Source organism: Emys orbicularis, chromosome 15 (assembly GCF_028017835.1).
Source record: "Emys orbicularis isolate rEmyOrb1 chromosome 15, rEmyOrb1.hap1, whole genome shotgun sequence".
Classification (NCBI taxonomy): Eukaryota; Metazoa; Chordata; order Testudines; family Emydidae; genus Emys; species Emys orbicularis.
The window spans coordinates 24,474,105-24,493,806 of NC_088697.1; the positions used below are offsets into that span (position 1 = coordinate 24,474,105).

The 19,702-nt window shown below is 46.8% G+C and overlaps 1 protein-coding gene across 1 annotated transcript in view; it reads right to left on the minus strand.

Moving 5' to 3' along the window:
• The window catches only part of IGSF9B (immunoglobulin superfamily member 9B), a 97,670-nt gene that overhangs the window by 24,770 nt on the left and 53,198 nt on the right, over positions 1–19,702 (minus strand). The window contains exons 9-12 of the mRNA XM_065417219.1: positions 13,098–13,238; positions 11,619–11,735; positions 8,570–8,720; positions 6,932–7,055 (exon numbers count right to left, since the gene is read on the minus strand). Coding sequence (XP_065273291.1) covers positions 6,932–7,055; positions 8,570–8,720; positions 11,619–11,735; positions 13,098–13,238 — 533 coding nt within the window. The remainder of the gene's footprint in view (positions 1–6,931; positions 7,056–8,569; positions 8,721–11,618; positions 11,736–13,097; positions 13,239–19,702) is intronic.

Here is a 19,702-nt window from a genome sequence, read left to right on the forward strand (position 1 = left end):
TATCTGACACGTCGATTGCTGCTTGGAGGGAAGTATGAGCAGCGACATGCCCTCCAAAAACAATGGCCAAGAACCGATCCCAGTATTCCTTAGGCAGTTTGTCCATGGATTTGGAAAACTGCTGTCCCATTAATAAAAGTATATTTGGACAACAATGCCAGACAATCTGAGACCCTTATCCGAAGGTTCACAATGGTCTATGCCTTTCTGCCACACAGATCCAGCTTTTTATAATCTTCGAGGTAGCCTTAGTGTGAGGCTGCCTGGAATGCTCATTAGCCACTGTGAGCACTAATGAGTCTAGAATGGAATCGGTAAAGAAATAATAAAATTCTTGCTGAGGAACCGAGGCGTATCTGTCCGATTTCACAATGGATGGGACAGAGACAGGTGTCTGCCAAAGGGCCTTCGTAGGTTCCAGTAAAGCTTCATTATTGGAAAGGGCAACCTTTTCAGGAGTGGGAGTTTGCAAAACATCTCATAGCGTGTGAGGATTGTCTTGCATAAGCTCTGCTTGTGTTCCCAAAGACACGGCCACTCTCCTAACTAGATCTTGAAAAACTTTAAAGTCCTCAGTAGAAGGTGATGCTGACTTTGGAGCGATGGCCTCATCTGGAGAAGAGGAAGAGATACAGGTAGGCCACAGCTAAAAGCTCCTTCCCCTTCATCATCTGTGGGTTCCATTAAAGAGAGGTTGTAGGCTTAGAGAAGCATCAACCCTAGGCACTATAGGAACAAGAGAAGGCGACTTTCTTCTGGATTGAGTAACCAACAAGGTGTCTAGATATTTTAAGAGCAGGCCAAGGGGCCCAAAAAAGCCAGGGTGGACAGTCCAGTCTTTTAACAGTCCACAATGGAGAATTCCAAACTGGAGCAGCCTTATAATAAAGATCTTGCTCTAGAGTTTGGGAAATCTTTAGAACACTGATGGTCTGGACACCTGAACGATCATGACAGAGATATGGGTCCAGGCGACTGTCTATCACGTTCAAAGTCCGAAGAAGAGGAGATGCAACTCTCTTCAGTAAAAGGAGCAGCAGTCGCAGGAGGAAGTCCTGGCACCTGGTGTTATCCCAGAGGAACTGATGTTGATGATGAATTTGACAGTGCTGGTGGACGAGGTGGTCGGAATGCAAATAAACGAGTGAACATTGACAGTTCCCGCAGAGCTGATGCAGTACATACACCCATGAAGTGGACAGAATTGGCAGTACCATGGCGACTGTAGTCAATGGTGCCAGTAGTGCTGCTGAAGTAGAGGCCACTGAGATTGGGACTGGATGATGCAACAAAGGAGAGACCAGGAAAGGGACACATGAAAGGTCTTTTACTGCGAAGAATGCCTGTGGCGGCGAAGGTACCAATAGCAGAAGTAAGTGCTCGGCTGCTAAAGGTGGTGGTGCCCAAGACAGCTGTTTCGCTGGTAGGGGTGAAGGCACCAGTCTCAACAGCCCCTCTGGTGCCGGAGATAATGGCGTCACCTCTGATGGTAACCGAGTGTCGATGCTTCCAACCAGCCCTTGACTTGGCCCTGGAGGACTTTTCAGAACCTTTTTGTGAGGTGAAGAATGAGACTTAACATCTCAGAGACCGAGAAGGGTTTTGAGCACTTCGAGGAGGCCTCTGGAGACAAAGATGAATGATGTTTCTCACCTGTCTTGGGTTTAGAAACTGGGGCAGCTGGAATGGTACTCCTTATGGATGAACACTCCATTGCCTTGTGACTGGGGCTGGGCTCTGAATGGTGACATATCACCTTCTCAAGAACATGTACTTTGAGGCGGAAATCCCTGTTTTTTTATTCTCATTGGGAAGGAGGTACAAATAAGACATTTGTCCCCACATGCCCCTCACCTAAGCAGATTCAGCAACGCTTTTGTCTGTCATTAATAGGAATCACAGCCCTGAATGTGACAAATTGTTCAAAACCTGCGGATTTCCGCATATTAAACCCACTAAACTAACTACACTAAAACTAACACTAAGCTACAACTATACACACACGATTTATTTTCTCTCTATGGCTGGCTAACTGAAGCTCAGAGAACGATAGGGAGCTCCAACTCTTGCCGGGGTGGTAAGAAGGAATTGAGGGAAGTGGTGCCCATGCCCCTTTTATGCCATCACTTGGCACATGGAGAGTGGGATGCATGCGCCACCAATGGGTATTGCAAGTCTCGGTCTCAAGTGCATTGGGTGCATGCACACCTACAGTGGGTGCATGCACACCTACAGTGGAACATATACATACACAATCACACGAAGGAAAACATCACCTATCCAAACCATTTGCAGAGAGTTCTGGACCAGAATAGGGAGGGAAGGGAACCTTTCAGACAGGATAGCCTCAGGTCTTTTTATTAATCCATTCCACAAACCCAGTGTGAACAGGGTGACCAAAAGGTTCCCGGGTGTACTCGTCAGGATTCATGACCTTGTGAGATTACATCTCCAAGTCATGGCAATGTGAAGTCATGGCAAATGTCACTTAAATGCCTCAAAGTGGCATCCCTGACTTGCAATGGGATGGAAAACAGCAATAGCTATGAACTCTACACCCCTATTAGGAATATATACTGCAGTGATAACCCCCACAAGCTGCAGTTTATAATCATGTCAGAGTATTTAGAAGGGACTGCTGTAGAATATTTTATATATCTTAATTTATTTTAGAGAGAGAGAGAGAGAGAGAGAGAGAGAGAGAGAGAGAGAGAGAATGAATTACAATGTACACAACACATGTCAAGCCACTAGCTATTCATCTGGGCAAGCCTACAAAGCAGGAGATAAGGGATGGGGAGAAGACAGTCCAGATAATGCCGCAACAGAGGGAAAAAGGAAGCATGAAGCTACGGAAGTGACCAAGTGGGGAACAAAGCCATATGCACAGAGGAATTCATTGTACACCAGAACCAAAAAGTGCTGCGGAGAAATGAGAGTGGATAGAAAGTCTTTCCTGTTTAACAAAACTACCTTAAAAAAACTACAGCTCCCAGAATCCTCTGTCACACCAGCAGTTGGTATGGGGGCAGGGAAGAAGCTGCTGTCAAAAATGTTTGCCTCCTTTTATGGTCTCCCTGCGGCATTTAACCCTGCTGCCTTCACGCATTCCCTCCTACTGGCTCCTTATTGATGCCTGGCCCAGGCCTCTAAGCTGTCAATCTCAGTAAGGCAGCTAAATAACTGGAACGGCATGACACAGGAGGGGTGTTGGTTATAAATCCAGCACTGATCACCATCAAAGCATGGGGAAAGCTCTTCCCTAAAGATACTGCACAGATACAAGCAGCATGCTTGAGCTACCCAGCTGCTGTCCCCGTGGACTCTCTCCAAATGTCTCTCTGGAGCTGGACTTGCATTCACAGCACTCACTGACAACTAGAGAAGAAGGGGGAAGAGCTGAAATGGAGTCTGGGCTACACATGGGACTTGTTGGTCCCCCACCAGTGTGTGATCCCCCTACTATAGATATATTCGGAAGGTGCTGATATATTTACAAGCTCTTTAAGGTCCTTGGATGAAATGCACTCTATAGGAAGGAAGGAAAGTTAATAATAAACAGTGCTTTTTTTTTTTTTTTTTTTAAAGGCCATTCTCCTTTCTCAGACCCACCTGGACAGCTAATAAAGGCAGAAGTAAATGACGCTTAGATTTTTTTTTTATAAAGAGCAGCAGCCTCAGAGTCATGGCCAATTTTCCTCTTACCCACATAGATTGTAACATCCATGGCTATATGTGAGCTCCTGGCCTCTGCATTAGCCTACAAAGCCAAAGCCCCAGCCCAGGTCTCACTCCCATGGAAGGTGCTGTTCAAACCCACATAATACTATCCTAAAGCAGCACAACAGACCACAAAGTCTCACTGAAACATAGTTCCGAACACGGCGTGCTTGGCAGGATGGAATTAACTTTTCAGTTCCCTGGAACTTTATTCTGGTTTGTTCGTTGGAAGAGAAATTGCCATTTTTGACAGAGTGAGTGAAATTTATAATCAAAGCGTCCCAGCACAGCCAAAAGGGTGGGATATGGAATAACACTGTCAACACGGGGAGCTCAGCACAACAGGAGAAAACGTTGAGTTAGAAGGATGGCAGCAGCTGCCAATAAGGACAAAGGCAAGAAAGAGCAGACTCCAAAGGGCTTGACCTGCAGGAAGTCTCTCTTTGAGGAGGGTCATATAAATACAGCAGGGAGAAGAATGCATAACCTTTGCCCAGATTTCCAGTCTGTGAAGGAGAGGAGGGCTGGCATTGATAAGTGGACACTAATAATGAGCAGTAACTCTGCAGCAGACAAGCCTGCTTTGGCTTTCTCTCGCCAATCCATCTGGCACCATATCCCACAGGGTCTCCCTGGCTGACACGTCCCATGAGCAGCTAATACTCAGAGGGATGACTTTCTACAAGGAAAGTAGGCTCCTCCTCCTCTACCCAGCAGTGGTTCCCACACCACACCGGACCTATGGTCCAACACCACTGTACAGTCCTTACACAAGGTTTGGGCTAATATTCCCCCATTTACACTTCCCCCTTCCACTTTTTTTTTTTTTTTTTAAACTTTAGTTTCATTTTGTTTGGGATCTCAAAGCAAATGGGGGATCCTGGCTTCTCAGGAAGTAGACAAAGAATCAGTAAAAGACGCTGGCAGCGAACAGCAGCAGCTGACATCCTCCTCCAAGGTGAGACGTGTTTCAAAAGGAAGGAGGTTTAATCATTCCTTCTCAAGGACATTTTAATCAGAGGCAGTTGTGTGAATTCTGCACTCTAAGCTCATTCAGATCTCTCTTCCTCCCTCGTGTCTCTCTCTCTCTCTCTCTCATTTTCTCCCTCTTTCTATCCGCTTTCTTTTGTCTCCCCATGCTACTGCCCAGCCCCCACTTTCCGAGCTCTGGTACGTTGCTCTGTCTCAAGCAGAGCAGAATTTATCATGGGAAGCATGTATCCAATCTCCACTCTATCAGAAGACTCCATCTGGCCACATTAAGAAAAGAAAGAACGAATGAACGAACTGGGGGGGAGGGAGGGGGAAGAAGAAAACCATAGCTGAAACACAGAAGGTCGTCGTCACCTTTACGTTTCAGATTTCAGTTGACAGAGATCCTGAGAAGAAACAGAAGGCGAATAAGCTCAGCATCCAAATGAGAGACTGGCCTGTGCTGCAGCCCACCACGGTTCCCATGACAAGGGTAGACTGCAGAAGCATCTCCACAGTCCACTACCCGTGGGGAAAAGGAAGGCTGGCTTAAAGAGCAGCGCTACTGGGGGGAAGGGGGCTACTTCATTCACAAGTGTGAATCTCTGACACTTACGCGAGAGTCACACCACCACTGGCAGCCAGGTGTACGAATCCTGGTGCTATCATGCAGGTCCTTCCACGCCGGGAAGCTGTAGATTGAATGCCGGCACTAATCCCTGTGCTGTGGGCCTCCTTGTGCTGGGATGCTGGATGTGTGAATCTTGGCACTACTGCTTAATGTGTGGATCCAGAAACACTCAAAAGCCATCAGAATTTGGTGTTTACTCTGGACAGGTGTTAAACAGCTTTTTAAATCTAGCAACCGTCAACTGTTATGGCCAATTATTATTGTAAAACAGAACACTACTGACCATTCAGGTAGAAAAATCAGAGTCCCTTTTGTTGCATCATTTGTTTCCATTAAGCAACTGTCTTCTTCCTTAGAGGTCTTTGATTCTTCACAGAGCCAGTGGGAGCAGGAAATGGCCTTCGCCCTTAGTGCATCTCAACAGGTAGAAGTGCTTTTCATCTCAGAATGTAGGGTCCGATCCTGCTCCATTGAGGCCAGCTGGAATTCCATCTTTGACTTCAATGGGAGCAGGATCGTATGTTGTGGATGTGCCAGTGGGAGTAGCACACAGCCTGCTTTCTTACAGCTGTGGTGGCTCAGCAGGGCTAAGAGGACTAAAAATGGAACAAAAACTCACTTGCCTCACTGAAGTCAGCAAATAGGAGACGTATTCTGTGTAAGTCCTGAGTGGTGGTATTAGAAAGCTCGGAATGGGCAACAAGGGGTGGATCACTGGTGATTACCTGTTCTGTTCATTCCCTCTGGGTCACCTGGCATTGGCCACTGTCAGAAAACAGGACACTGGGCTAGATGGACCTTTGGTCTGACCCCGTATGGCCATTCTTTTGTTCTAGGACTCTGAATACCCACAGGTAATTGTGGAGTAAAGAAGTGGCCTTTTGACGTAGTCACTTTCTTGAGAGTATACTTTAAAGTCTCTATATTTTCTGTCAGTGATTTGGCTGTTAAGCATTCAAAACAGGATTTTCAGTTCATCTTTAACTAGGTGCAGGTGGGAATAACATGAAAAATGCAGGTGGGAATTAATATAAAAATGTATTTCCCCTCTAATATAAGCAGAGTACGTTTTCAGGGCTGACAGAAGGACCAATGAATGGCGGACCTAGAGCCTTCTACAACAGAAACACATGCAAGGGCAAGGGGGTTGACAACTGTACGTGTCGAGACTTGTATATCAGTCTCTCAGATCCATTGGCAGTGGTGATAGGAAGAGGGGGAAGAGAGAGAGAGTCCACCAGGATGAACCCTCAACTAAGCAGCAGCAGAGCATTTAGCAAAAAATTATCAGAACCCACCCCCCCACCCCCGACCCCACTCCTCCCAGCTGCCCACACTTCAACTGTTCTGGGTCACCAGGGCTCCACACAGCAAAAAATGTCAGAGGATGTAATTGAGTGTAGCCCCATTCAAGTCAATGGAGCTATGAGGATTTACACTGGCTCGGAATCTGACTTCATGCTTTTCACAGCCACCCTGGCCATGGGAAACTCCCGTCACCTCCTCACCCACCCCTGCTTAGAAATGGCAATGCCTACACCTGGCTCCAAGTTCTGGCTGAGGAGAAAGGAAACGAAGCAGAGAGCAAAGCATGCTGGGATGACTCACAGAGGGCCGTACCAAACTGAGAATGTCTGCTCGTATCCACCGTCATAGCCAGGCTCCCAGGAGACGTTGGCAGAGGTCATGGAGACCATGACATGCACACTACCCGGGGCATGAGGGCTTGTGCCTGAAGGTAGAGAGAAACTCAGTGTAAGAGGCAAAACAGAAAAATACATACACATACGTGGGGCCAGTCACCAGAGCACCCAGAACAATGGTAGCCCTTGGACTGTGGAATTTATGGTTGTTTAAAGACACAACAGGAGCCTAGAGAAATGGGAGCTTATTCTTAGGAGTGGAAGGACATTTTCCCCTGCCTCTGTGCACTCAGAGGGCTTTTAAAACTTTACTTTCAGGAGGCAAGATGTGTCCCATTGGAGAATGCATCCAGATAGGTCAGTGGTGCTGACCACTTCTGTCTGTACTGGTGGGGATAATGCAGAGAAGGGGCCCATTCCAAGCACCAGCTTCTCCCAGCAGAAAGCATTATTGGGAAACATGCAGGTGTGTTGGACACACAGAGCTACTGCACACCTAGCCTTCTCAGCAGGCAAGTCCATTAATTAGAGTAACCACAGAGGAACATACTTTAGTATCTAGGAGCTCACAGGATTAAGAAACCCTTCAAGATTTAACCAAATTGTCTTCTAACAGTGCCGCAGCAGGGGAGGACACACTTGGCCAGCGAGGAGGGGAGCCCTTCGATCTGCCTCAGGACGTGGCCGTAATAAAAAGGACAGAGATTTAAAGACAGCACCACTGGAGCGTGAAATTAAAGGAAAACGTTGCTCTTCTTTTCATGGGAAGCGTCCCTGAGTAATGCTTTTCAGACACACGGCTTGGAGCAATCATAGACAGGAAACATGAACCTCTCTCCTGACACAGAGAAGCACACCCCTGCCTCCAAATTATCCAACAGCCAATCCATTCACAAGCTGAAAGCCCAGGTAATCGACTCCAGGAGCAAACAAAGGGTACGTCTACACTACATATTAAGGTGTGACTGTAGCCCACCAGGGACCCTGGGTATGTGCTTGGGTTACTAACCTGCACTCAAGTCCATGCTGCTGCACCTTCAATGATGTTACCTGCGGTAGCTAGATTAAAGCTAGCACCGATATGCCTACCCACGCTACAATTACACCTTAAATTGCAGCGTCGATGCACCCAACGCCATCAGGGAGCCAGCCGCTGGAGATGCAGGGCTCAGATCAATTCAGAACACAAAGGAGGGTAGGGAAGGCTAGGAGAGGAATCCAAAGATGTTTTCCCCACCCTCCCTCCCCACGCACACAGTCACAGCCAGTGTCCTATATGGAGGGCACCTGAAGGGACTAGTGCTGTCCTTCCCTCTCTAACCTCATCCCTCCCACTCAGCACCTTTTCCCACCCCTCAGCTGCTCCTCTGTTTCCCCCTCCATCCCCAACCTCCTTTATTCCAGCTCAGTCCTTTCCTCCATGATCCCTTTGCCTGCTTATCCCCTTGCATGGCCTTTGCTCTCCCACCTTCTCGACCACACCTGCTCCTTCCCTTCTATTTCCCCAACCTCCACCCTTCCCTATTCCCCTTCAGTTATCCCCTCTCGCCATGCCCTCCCAAGCCCCCTCTCTCTGGCCCACCAGCCCTTGGCCTTCTCCTACCTATGACTGTAAGGTGAGTGCTGGCAGTAATGCTTGTGACCACATTGGTAGCGATGCACTCCCACTCCCCATGGTCGTCCTTGCTGAGGGATCGGAACTGCAGGCTGCCACCTGGAAGGGTGTTGTGCTTGCTTCTACTGGGTTTCCCTACCTTGAGCAAAGAACAGAGAGAGCAGAGGGGAAGAAAAAAACAACAACTCAGAAGCACAGTGCAAGGCAGCAGCATGAGGTAACACACTGTTAGCTAGGCTCTATGGTGAGACCCAGAATACCAGCCGGGGGTCAAGAGGCTCCAGCACTTGGGGCTGGCTACCAAGATCGGCAGATGGCAGCACGTTTACGGATTTTCAGTTAAACATGCCAATTAAAATGGCGGGATAATTAGACATAACGCATGCAGAACAGAGCCGTGTTTACAACTTGGCTACGCAAGCATAAACACACAGACATACGGACACCACGGACCTCAGAGGAGATTCAACCTGGGACGTTGAGCATCCAAAGCACAAGTCTCTCTAGCACTTGAGATAAAAGAGAACTCCTTTAGCTGCAAGTAGCAGGCTATTGTAGTCTCTGGTTCCAGCCACTAGAAGGAGATATGATCACACACACGAAGCCAGTGTTTTATGTCAGTTAGGGTGAGTGATATGGATCTTTGATTGCTCCAGTTGACACTTTCAGAACCTAAAATGAGTAACCACTTAGTGCCCACTGGAGCCTGCAAATGCACCATTAAGAACAAACCTGCCCCGTTTTAAAAATGTGATCTCCACCTTTTACCTGGTTCTACGTTTCCAGAGTAGAGGTCAAATTTGTCTCAGTTGCAATGGTACAACTGAGTAGAGAATATGTCTGTATACGAATGCTTTAAATACTACTCTGATTTACTCTTAGAAAGTAAATTGTATCTACACCATAGTGTTCTTCAGTAAAGGTTCAAAAAGGACATTTCACAAACAGGGCTACCAAGGCTGGAACCATTTCGGAAGAAAAGCCTAGGTGTTTTGTTTTAAATGAAAAAGAAGAAAAAAAAAAAAAAAGGTGGACCCTCTCTCTTTTGATGGCTGAGACGCTGGGTTACATAACCGGTGACATTCACACCCATAAACTGAAGTTGTACAAATCCTAAATCGCTTCGAAGTCCTCATTCTCCATAATGTGTGCATAGCTTTTCTGTGGATTTCTTGTGCATAGCTTTGTTGGGATTTGCTGGGCTGCTTTGCAATGTTCTCTTTCAACACCTGGAACACCTGTAAAGGGCTAGATTTTTTTTTTTTTTTGGTGGGAGCAGGGCGATCAACCGCCCCAAGTGGCTACCAATGCTGAATCCAAGGCCTTCAGTGGCTTCGCCACAGAAGCCAGGTTTGAGGTGGCAGGAGTTTTCATGAGCCTGTAGTGTGTGTGAGGGCCTTTGGTTTTATGTTTTCTGGTGGAACTCAGATAAGTCCAGACAAGTCCTGACTGAAAACATCGGAGGATGACATACCCAGGGATAATCAAGGCAGAAGAAATAGAAAAAAAACCTGGGGCAGAAGGGGAGGTGTTGAAAAGCAGGAAAAATAAAGAAGAGGATTAAAAGAAATGAAGGAGAAAGGAAATAAGATGGACCGAAAGATGCACGCGTTGTAGAGCAGTGAGCAAATCACTTCAATTTCTCATTTTCTTACCCGTGTCCATTGAGGTTTGCACTTGGGCTACTTTATTATCTTCTGCCTCGAAGCCAGAAAAATCAAGGGCAACGCCAGTTGTGCATGGTCTTCCACCGTGAGCCAGCGTACCCTTGCACTGACTGCCCCAACAGGACTACTTGTTTGTCCTGGTGGGAGCCCTTCCATCTCCCACTCTTTCTCCTAAGCTAGATGTGGCGTAGTGCTTGGGAAATCCCAGCCCTGTACATCACGTATGCAGGGTTGGAGAGCTCCACAAAACAGCAGCAAATAGAAACGAAAGAGCAGTAAAAAGATGAAAGGCCTGGGGAGAAGGTCCTGCGGTAGGGACAAAGGCCTAAGTAGGTCCCACTGGTTTGACTGTTTTTCTATAAGGAGAATGGAGACTTGAGGGAAGGGGCATGCTGGGTAGCATGGAGGGGGCCCTGGGAAGCCCACAACGAGTGACTATATTGGCCGCTGAGGAATGACTATTGGTGCTACTGGTAAACAAGAAGTTTGTGTATTTGGGCAGAAGAACCAATCCAAAGGATGGAACTCTCCATCCCTAGCTGCCAGACTGTACAGAAGAAGGGGGAAAAGGCTGCCCTTCAGGCCAAAATCCACCGGGCTATCATAGCCATGGTCATAGAGCCATCCCATGACTTGCCAGTTCAAGAGCCCTGAATTAAAGCAGGTTATGGAGACATCATTATTATGCCACACCACAGGGGCACTTGGGGACACAGTTGAGACAAAACTAAGAATTGGAATGGAAAGCAATATTTATGTGCCCTCCGGAGGCGTTAAAGTAACAGGCTGATTCTTCACAAAGAAGAACGCACGTGCAGGCAAATGCCCAAGGCTGCAGAATATACATTCCATGAGGAAACCAAAGCAGCTGCGGGACTGCACTAAAAAAAGCCTGGTAGCTTCCACCGAGTGAGGGACACTTTCAAAAGTGCAGCCACGTCCAGTCACAGGGAACCCCTGCCCTACCATTGCCAATGCTCCATCTGCTGATGCAGCCAATGCAGCACCGTCCCAAGCTAGCACCCCAGGAGGGTTATTCCATCCTGCAGGTGGCGACCCCAGCAGAAAGGATGGGGAAGCTTCGGTGAGCGTTCCTGAAGTCGATACCAGTGTGGAGCAGCCAGAGGAAGGGCGGGGGGGGGGGGGCTTGCTCAGCTTTGCAGATGCTGCTGTGAAGGTTTCATGGTATTAAACACTGTTGTCAGGATCTGGGTTTCCCCCACCCACCTGCGGGACAGGCAGTGGTGCAGCCCAAAGCGAAGCAGCTGTACCCGCAGTTTGTTCTTACCGGGACAGAGAGTGTGGCTTCTCTGTCTGCAATATTCATCAAAAGTCAAAGGCACTGCAGATTTGTCTGGCAGGCCGGGTACCTTTCTCCAGGCGACGACAGGAAAGGGGTCTCCTGCAGCAGCACAAGGGATCAACAGCTCCCTCCCTGCCTCTTGTCTGTACTCCCAGCCTGGTAGCACCGTGAAATAGGGTGGGTCCTGCAGCGGAGGGAAAACTCAAGTAACCGTCAAACACAATTGGCATGTGTACACACACAATCGCTCCTTGAAGATCTACTCACAAATCAAGTTAAGAACTAGTGGGTTTTCATCAGGGCAGAATGATTTAAATCACCTGTTTTTTTTAATTCATTGATTTAAAATCAGGTTGGGGCTTTGTAAAACGAATTGCTTCAGCAACTTAAGCTTACAGCAAGTTATAAATGCTGGGAAAATTTCTAGAGGACCACTCAGCTGGGTATCATCTCTGAACTGAACATAACTAAATGTGGGGGGGGGGGGGGGGGGACAAAAATATTGGAAATTAAGGCCCTGAACTTGCGAACACTTAAGCGGCTATGTAACTAACTTTTTTCTTTATGTTGAAAGCTTTAACAGGTTTACAAATCATTGCCAGGTAAACTTCAAAATAAAATGTTAACCAACACAACACTGAGCTTGTCTTTTTGTTTAAAAAAAGATTATGCAGGAACTTTACTCCCAAGAACAGTCTTGTGGACTTCATTGGGAGTACGAATGTGCTTCAAGTTAAGCATGTGCATAAGTGTTTGCAGCATTGAGGGCTAAAATTTTATATTTTTTATAAAATCTTTTAGTGGCAAAAATCTTTGCTTTGATGGTAACTTATTTTGACTCAATGTCTTCGCAAAGTTCTTGTGATTTAAAAAAAACCCACAAACCAAAATTTTCAAAAATAGGAGCCTAAGCCCATATTTGTGCACCTAATGTGGGATTTTCAAAAGCATCCAAGTGACTTAGGAGCACAAGTCCCATTGACTTTAAACTATAAACCCTGATGGAGACTTATAACCCACTTCAAACATCGCAGCTTTCTTAACTTGCAAAACTTCAATATATATGAAGGTATTGTTGGTCACAAATCTAGCACAGGCTATTTGCTAATCAATTTTGTGTTTGAGCTTGTGTTTTTCCACACAGTGCAACCATTACTGAGGGCACACACTTATTTTTTTCAGCATACATGAGCACTTGAAGTATGAAACTTCATAGAGAAAAAACATGTGTAAAAATCTGAAACTCTCCTAACTATTCGAAAGCTAGCTAAAGAAACAAGTACAAACCATCCATTGCAGCAATTAAAGACTGTACAATGGAAAGAACTAGCGACATGTAATTTTTTTTAAATCATTTCAATATAAAAACTTCATTCTTAAAAAAAATAAAAAAATAAAAAGATTTTTATCCATCCTGATTTTTATAAAACACATGCATGTGCATCAATCCCCAACACCACCCCAGAGAACTCTTCTTTGGCATGATAATTCCATCATTTAAGAAACTACTGAAAGTTTTCTGATTGCAATCGAACAGGTATGTTACCTTCAGTACCAGTCGGGCAGGGGGGGACTGGCCCATCGTACCCAGGGCGTTATAAGGCACACAGGTATAAGTGCCGAGAGCTTCCTCTGTTACCTCCTCTATTCGGATTGACCCGTCTTCCAGCAGGTTCCAGCCAGAATACTGCAAGGCCAAGAGAGATGGGAGTTACCCTGAGGCCAATAGAAGTTATTGCTATCCATGATCCCAAAACATCCCCTCAATGTTGCCTGCAATGCTTCTGCAAGCTGTCCAAATCTTATTACAAATAAACTTAAGAATGGATTAACGAGTCCCTGTAATTTCTGGACTGGAGATCCTGTGTGTTGTCTGAGACCCTTTAGTCCCTTTTCTGCTCTCACCTTGCAACACCTTCAAATACAGCACAGCTGCTAACGATAGCTTCGTATCATAAATGGGATCCCATTTGCAGATCAGACAAATGGGAATTTCATGGTCAGGAGTTAGAACCTCTGCTCCCTGGTTGCAGAGTTTCTACCACTCTAGGACTTTTCTTTTTCAGCTCCTTGAATTTCTCTCTAGATTATGAAAAACCCACTAAGACACCAACCAGATGATTAGAATAGTTTCTCCTGGCCCGTTTGGACTTGATTAGCATAATGGTCTCCCTTCTGGACTTAAAAAAAACAAAAACAAAAACAAAAAAACTATGCATCAACCACATTTCTCCTCGAGTCTGCCACAAAGCCAGGCTACTCAAAGAGCATAAAAACCACCTTTAGGAGCTAATAAACAGCAATGGAACATCCAGATGGTGCAAATGTTCTTCAAAGCATTCCAGAGCTCTTTAACCTCTATAGTTTCCTACCTCCAGGGAGCAGGGGCAAAAATGGTCTCATTAAGATGTTTAATTTTATTTGCAATGTGACATCCTCTCTTCAGAGATGGAAAATACCTGTACTCTATCAGGCCCACCAAGGCCATCATCCCAGGCACCAATGAAGGATTGCTGTCTAATTCACTGGTGAATATATTTTATTCAATCTAGTTTCTATTGTTCCAAGCAATGGAGGTGCCAGCACTTCTTTCGGGCGGACACTCCAAAACTGAACCATTCTTGATCTCGGAAAGTTACTTCCTCCTGATGTTCAGCTTGAGTTTTCTTTCGCTCAATTTCATGCCATTACTCCCGGTCCTTCCTCCTAGACCGCCCTAAACAACATTTCTGCCATTTAAAGATTTGTACCGAGTCACGAAACCCACTCAAAACGTCATTTGAACAAATTCTTTTAATCCTTCCGGAGAGAAGTCCTGTTGCTGCTGCTGCTTCTCTGAAATTCTTCCAACACTCTACATAATTCTGATTCAGCTCCTCAGCAGTGGGGAGAGACACAGAGTTTGAACTTAACATGACAGCTGCTGAAACCAATTTTGTCAACAGTGCTGCAGCCAAAAGCAGATGCGTTTTTTTACTAAGCTAACATTTCTCCGGAACATCACCAGGCTTATGCCAGGTGCTTGGTGTCAAGTGGCACTGAAATGGTGAATCCCATCATTTTGCTTCTGCCTATTTGCTGCGTACAGGCTATGGCTGAGATTTTGATACGTTACCTTAAATATAATGGAAGGTGTGTGTCTAAATCCCCTAAACTGTTTTGAAAAAAAAATCTCCTAAGGTAACATATCCAATGTTTGTAAAACACTTAAGATGCTATCTGTAACAACAACGGGTTTAAAAGGAAAACAGAGTGGCAGTGTCACTACCTCCAGGAATTTACAATCTAAAGAGACACTTAGAATCACACACAGAACCAGGGTTACTTTCCTTGTGATTTCAGAAACAAAACAAAAAAAGTCTCTTCTGAACGCAGTGGGGTTTAAATACTGCTTTAAAAATATGTTTGTAATCATTTTGCGGCTACCAGCTGTGATGGCTAGTTATAATGGATCTATCTGAATGGTATAAATCTATTGCTTTAGGGAAAGTCGTTGGCAGAGGGCCCTGGTAATGGGGTATGGAATACTTAGCCGTGGGCACTAATTTAAATACACTACCCAGATCAGTAGTGTTCAGAAGTCATTACTATCAGCAGATGAATTGGTGGGGGTCCCAGTCCATTCTCTTTTGTATCCCCATTAGAGAAAAAAAAAAAGTCATCAGCACAACTGGGCCTTTGTTATTCTCCTCGGAGAGGTCAAGGACTCAATGTGCCAGAGACACTGAACTCCTCTCTGAGTCCTAGCAGTGGACCCAACAACAGGGCAGGGTTGAGGCAATATGGGGGAGGCGGGCATTGGCACGGTCAGTTCCTGTGCTGCGGACAATGGATGCTTGTCTCCAGGGCTACTGATGCAGCACCTGCCACCACTCCTTTTTTCTGGTATTGAAATGAGTGCAGTGCCCAGGTTAAAGGGGCCAAGGACGGTGAAAGAAGTTAACATAGAATCAGAACCGAAAGGGACCTCGAGAGGTCATCTAGCCCAGTCCCCTGCACTCAAGGCAGGACTAAAGTATTATCTAGACCAGGGGTCCCCGACGCGGTGCTCACAGGTGCCATGGCGCCCGCCAGGGCGTCTAAATGCGCCCGCGTATTGGCTGGCGGATGAGCACCCGCCGACAAGCATCATCATCCAGAGGAAAATCGGCAGTGACACCTATTGACGTTGCCGCTTGTCGGCGGCATTTCAGTGGATGCTTGTCCGCCGCCACGGTCCTCCGTGACTCGTCGTCTGGCACCCGCCAGACGAAAAAGGTTGGGGACCACTGATCTAGACCATATCTAGCTCACTCAGCCAAACAAACTGAAAGGAGACCTTTCCCCGAAGAATAATTGGGGCAAGAGTTTATATTCACAACTAGAATTTCTGAATTTCCTCCAGCTGACAGCAGCCATCTTACGGAAATCACATCATCTGAGATGCCCATGCCACGCAAGGCTGATACCGGAGATGACAGGCCATGTTCTAGATCCGCTGCGATCCCTGGTTTGAACAGTCAGAATAAAAACTTTAAACCTTTAATATTTAAACAAAAAACTGTAAATATTGAATGTTTAGTTTAAATATTAAAAGCCTGAAATCCTTGCTCGGATTGTTATACCAGGATTATAGCAGGATGGAGACTCTTTAAAACGGCTTTTAACATCAGCCTCCCATAAAATGCCGAGTCGCCAAGGTGGTCACTTTAACAGCAACACTGGCATTAGGTTTGTGAGATTTAGATACTGCACTGATAGGAGCCATATGAAAACCTAGGCCAAAGACTCCATGGTAGGATAAGTTTAACTGGCACATGAAGTCCAGGGTTTTTTCCCCCCTCTTGATGGGAAAGGTGGCTTTACAAAGAGCTGTCCCTAAGCCTGTCAATATTTGCAATAGAAAGCTGGGGGTGGCTATAAACACTCACAGGGGGCGAGTCTGAGACGAGGGAGATTATCCATCCCCACATCCACAGAAGGGCATGTTTTTTTCAGTGGTAGAGGGGTTACTGCTAGAAAGAGCCAAACCATTAAGTCAGATTCCTAATTCACATGCCTTCTAGAAAGCCAGACAAGTTCCTTTCCCCCCACTCCTTTCCTTCATTCTGTTTCTCCTTCTCCAGCTTGCTGGGGTTTCTTCGTAATTGTTAAAAAGGGTTTTCCTCTGCAGCCTTTGAGACAGACCACACCTCCTCCCCACATCTCAACTCAGCATTTCTTCCCTCTCTCTGGCCAAGTTTATTCCCCCTTCCATTTCCTCTCTCCCACCCTCACTTCTCCCTCCTACTCTACACCATGCCCAGTCTTCTAGGGATGGAAGCTCTAGGGAACATGGGCCCTGATCATCCCCCAGGTGAAGGAGGGCAAGTGGCAGAATGACTCTGTACGTGTAGGAGAGGTGAGAGCTCTGGCACTCAGCACAAATGGCAGAGTTCTCCTTCAGGTGTTCTCTGTTAAAAATAGCACGCGTCTCCCTTTTGCAGCGCATACTACTGAGATTTGTTCTGGGGCAGGAGGCTGGCACCTTCTGTTTAACTGAGAAGGGAATAAAACAGTGGGAGGAGGTTGGGACATCTACATAGAAGTGAGTATTGCCTCTAGGAGGTGCTAAATGCCAGCAGCTCAGGGCTCAATCCTGAAAAGTGCTGAGCACTGTGCCCCCAATCCAGCAAAGCACTTGAGCACCTGCTTACTTCTAAAGCCCCACAAGCAGCCCAGTGAAGCAGTACTGAATGGGGGAGGCAACCGAGTGACAGAGGATGTGGAAAAAACTAATGTACTCAAGGCTTTTTTTGCCTCTGTCTTCACGAACAAGGTCAGCTCCCAGACTACTGCACTGGGCAGCACAGTAAGGGGAGGAGGTGACCAGCCCTCTCTGGAGAAAGAAGTGGTTCGGGACTATTTAGAAAAGCTGGACGAGCACAAGTCCATGGGGCCGGATGCGCTGCATCCGAGGGTGCTAAAGGAGTTGGCGGATGTGATTGCAGAGCCATTGGCCATTATCTTTGAAAACTCATGGCGATCGGGGGAGGTCCCGGATGACTGGAAAAAGGCTAATGTAGTGCCCTTCTTTAAAAAAGGGAAGGAGAAGGATCCGGAGAACTACAGGCCAGTCAGCCTCACCTCAGTCCCTGGAAAAATCATGGAGCAGGTCCTCAAGGAATCAATTTTGAAGCACTTCAAGGAGAGGAAAGTGATCAGGAACAGTCAGCATGGATTCACCAAGGGCAAGTCATGCCTGACTAACCTAATTGCCTTCTATGACAAGATAACTGGCTCTGTGGATGAGGGGAAAGCAGTGGACGTGATATACCTTGACTTTAGCAAAGCTTTTGATACCATCTCCTACAGTATTCTTGACAGCAAGTTAAAAATGGATGAATGGACTAGAAGGTGGATAGAAAGCTAGCTAGATCGTCGGGCTCAATGGCTAGCGATCAATGGCTCCATGTCTAGTTGGCAGCCGGTATCAAGCGGAGTGCCCCAAGGGTCGGTTTTGTTCAATATCTTCATTAATGATCTGGAGGATGGCGTGGACTGCACCCTCAGCAAGTTTGCAGATGACACTAAACTGCGAGGAGTGGTAGATACACTGGAGGGTAGGGATAGGATACAGAGGGACCTAGACAAATTAGAGGATTGGCCCAAAAGAAATCTGATGAGGTTCAACAAGGACAAATGCAGAATCCTGCACTTAGGACGGAAGAATCCCACGCACTGCTACAGACTAGGGACCAAGCGGCTAGGCAGCAGTTCTGCAGAAAAGGACGTAGGGGTTACAGTGGATGACAAGCTGGATACGAGTCAACAGTGTGCCCTTGTCACCAAGAAGGCGAACGGCATTTTGGGCTGTATAAGTAGGAGCATTGCCAGCAGATCGAGGGACGTGATCATTCCCCTCTATTCGGCATTGGTGAGGCCTCATCTGGAGTACGGTGTCCAGTTTTGGGCCCCACACTACAAGAAGGATGTGGAAAAATTGGGGGCTGGAGCACATGACTTATGAGGAGAGGCTGAGGGAACTGGGATTGTTTAGTCTGCAGAAGAGAAGAATGAGAGGGGATTTGAAGCTGCTTTCAAGTACCTGAAAGGGGGTTCCAAAGAGGATGGATCTAGACTGATCTCAGTGGTAGCAGATGAAAGAACAAGGAGTAATGGTCTCAAGTTGCAGTAGGGGAGGTTTAGGTTGGATATTAGGAAAAGCTTTTCCACTAGGAGGGTGGTGAAGCACTAGAATGGGTTACCTAGGGAGATGGTGGAATCTCCTTCCTTACAGGTTTTTAAGACCCGACTTGACAAAGCCCTTGCTGGGATGATTTAGTTGGGGATTGGTCTTGCTTTGAGCAGGGGGTTGGACAGGATGACCTCCTGAGGTCCCTTCCAACCCTGATATTCTATGATTCTTAAGCGCTTTTCTGGACTGAGCCCTTCATTCTCAACTTTATTTTAAAATCACCACAAACAAGGGGAATAGGCAATCTGGCCATTTCCAACTCAACAGAAAGTTTTCCACCACAGGAATCCATAACCTTAAGGACACACAAAGGGTATGTCTACACTGCAAAAAAACACCTGCAGAGGCAGCGAACCCCAGAGCCTGGGTTAAATGAGTTAGGCTAACCTACAGGGGTAAAAATAGCAGTGTAGATGCTCCCGCTCAGGCTGGACCTCGGGGTCCGAGACGTCACCCCCTCCACACGTTACAGAGCCCAAGCAAAAATATCGACACTTATTTTTAGCTCCATAGCATAACCCCCCCGCGAACCTGAGCCAGTTGACGCATGCCCTGAGACTCGCTGCCATGTTTTTCATCGTTGTTTTTTGCGCAACACAGTTGTACTCTAAGCACGTTTGTATGACGGTCCCTATCTCAGGGCCACCTGGGGCAAGAACGAACAGGCAGCTCCTCCCACTAACAGACTTCCACTGCCACACGCTTTTGGCACCTTGGCCCCAGATCCCACCAGCATCCCCACCTGACTGGCCCACTCTGAACCAACTGCCACAACCTCTCCCACTGGGTCCCTGGCCTGACCAGCTCCCTGTCTGCCAACCAACCACCACACACAGCTGAGAGAAGGGGAACAAGGTTGAAGGCCAGCCCAGGTTGTGTCTCCCTCAGTCCTCTCTAGTTCCCCTGCTGCTTCCCTCCTTCTGGTGCTCCCTCAG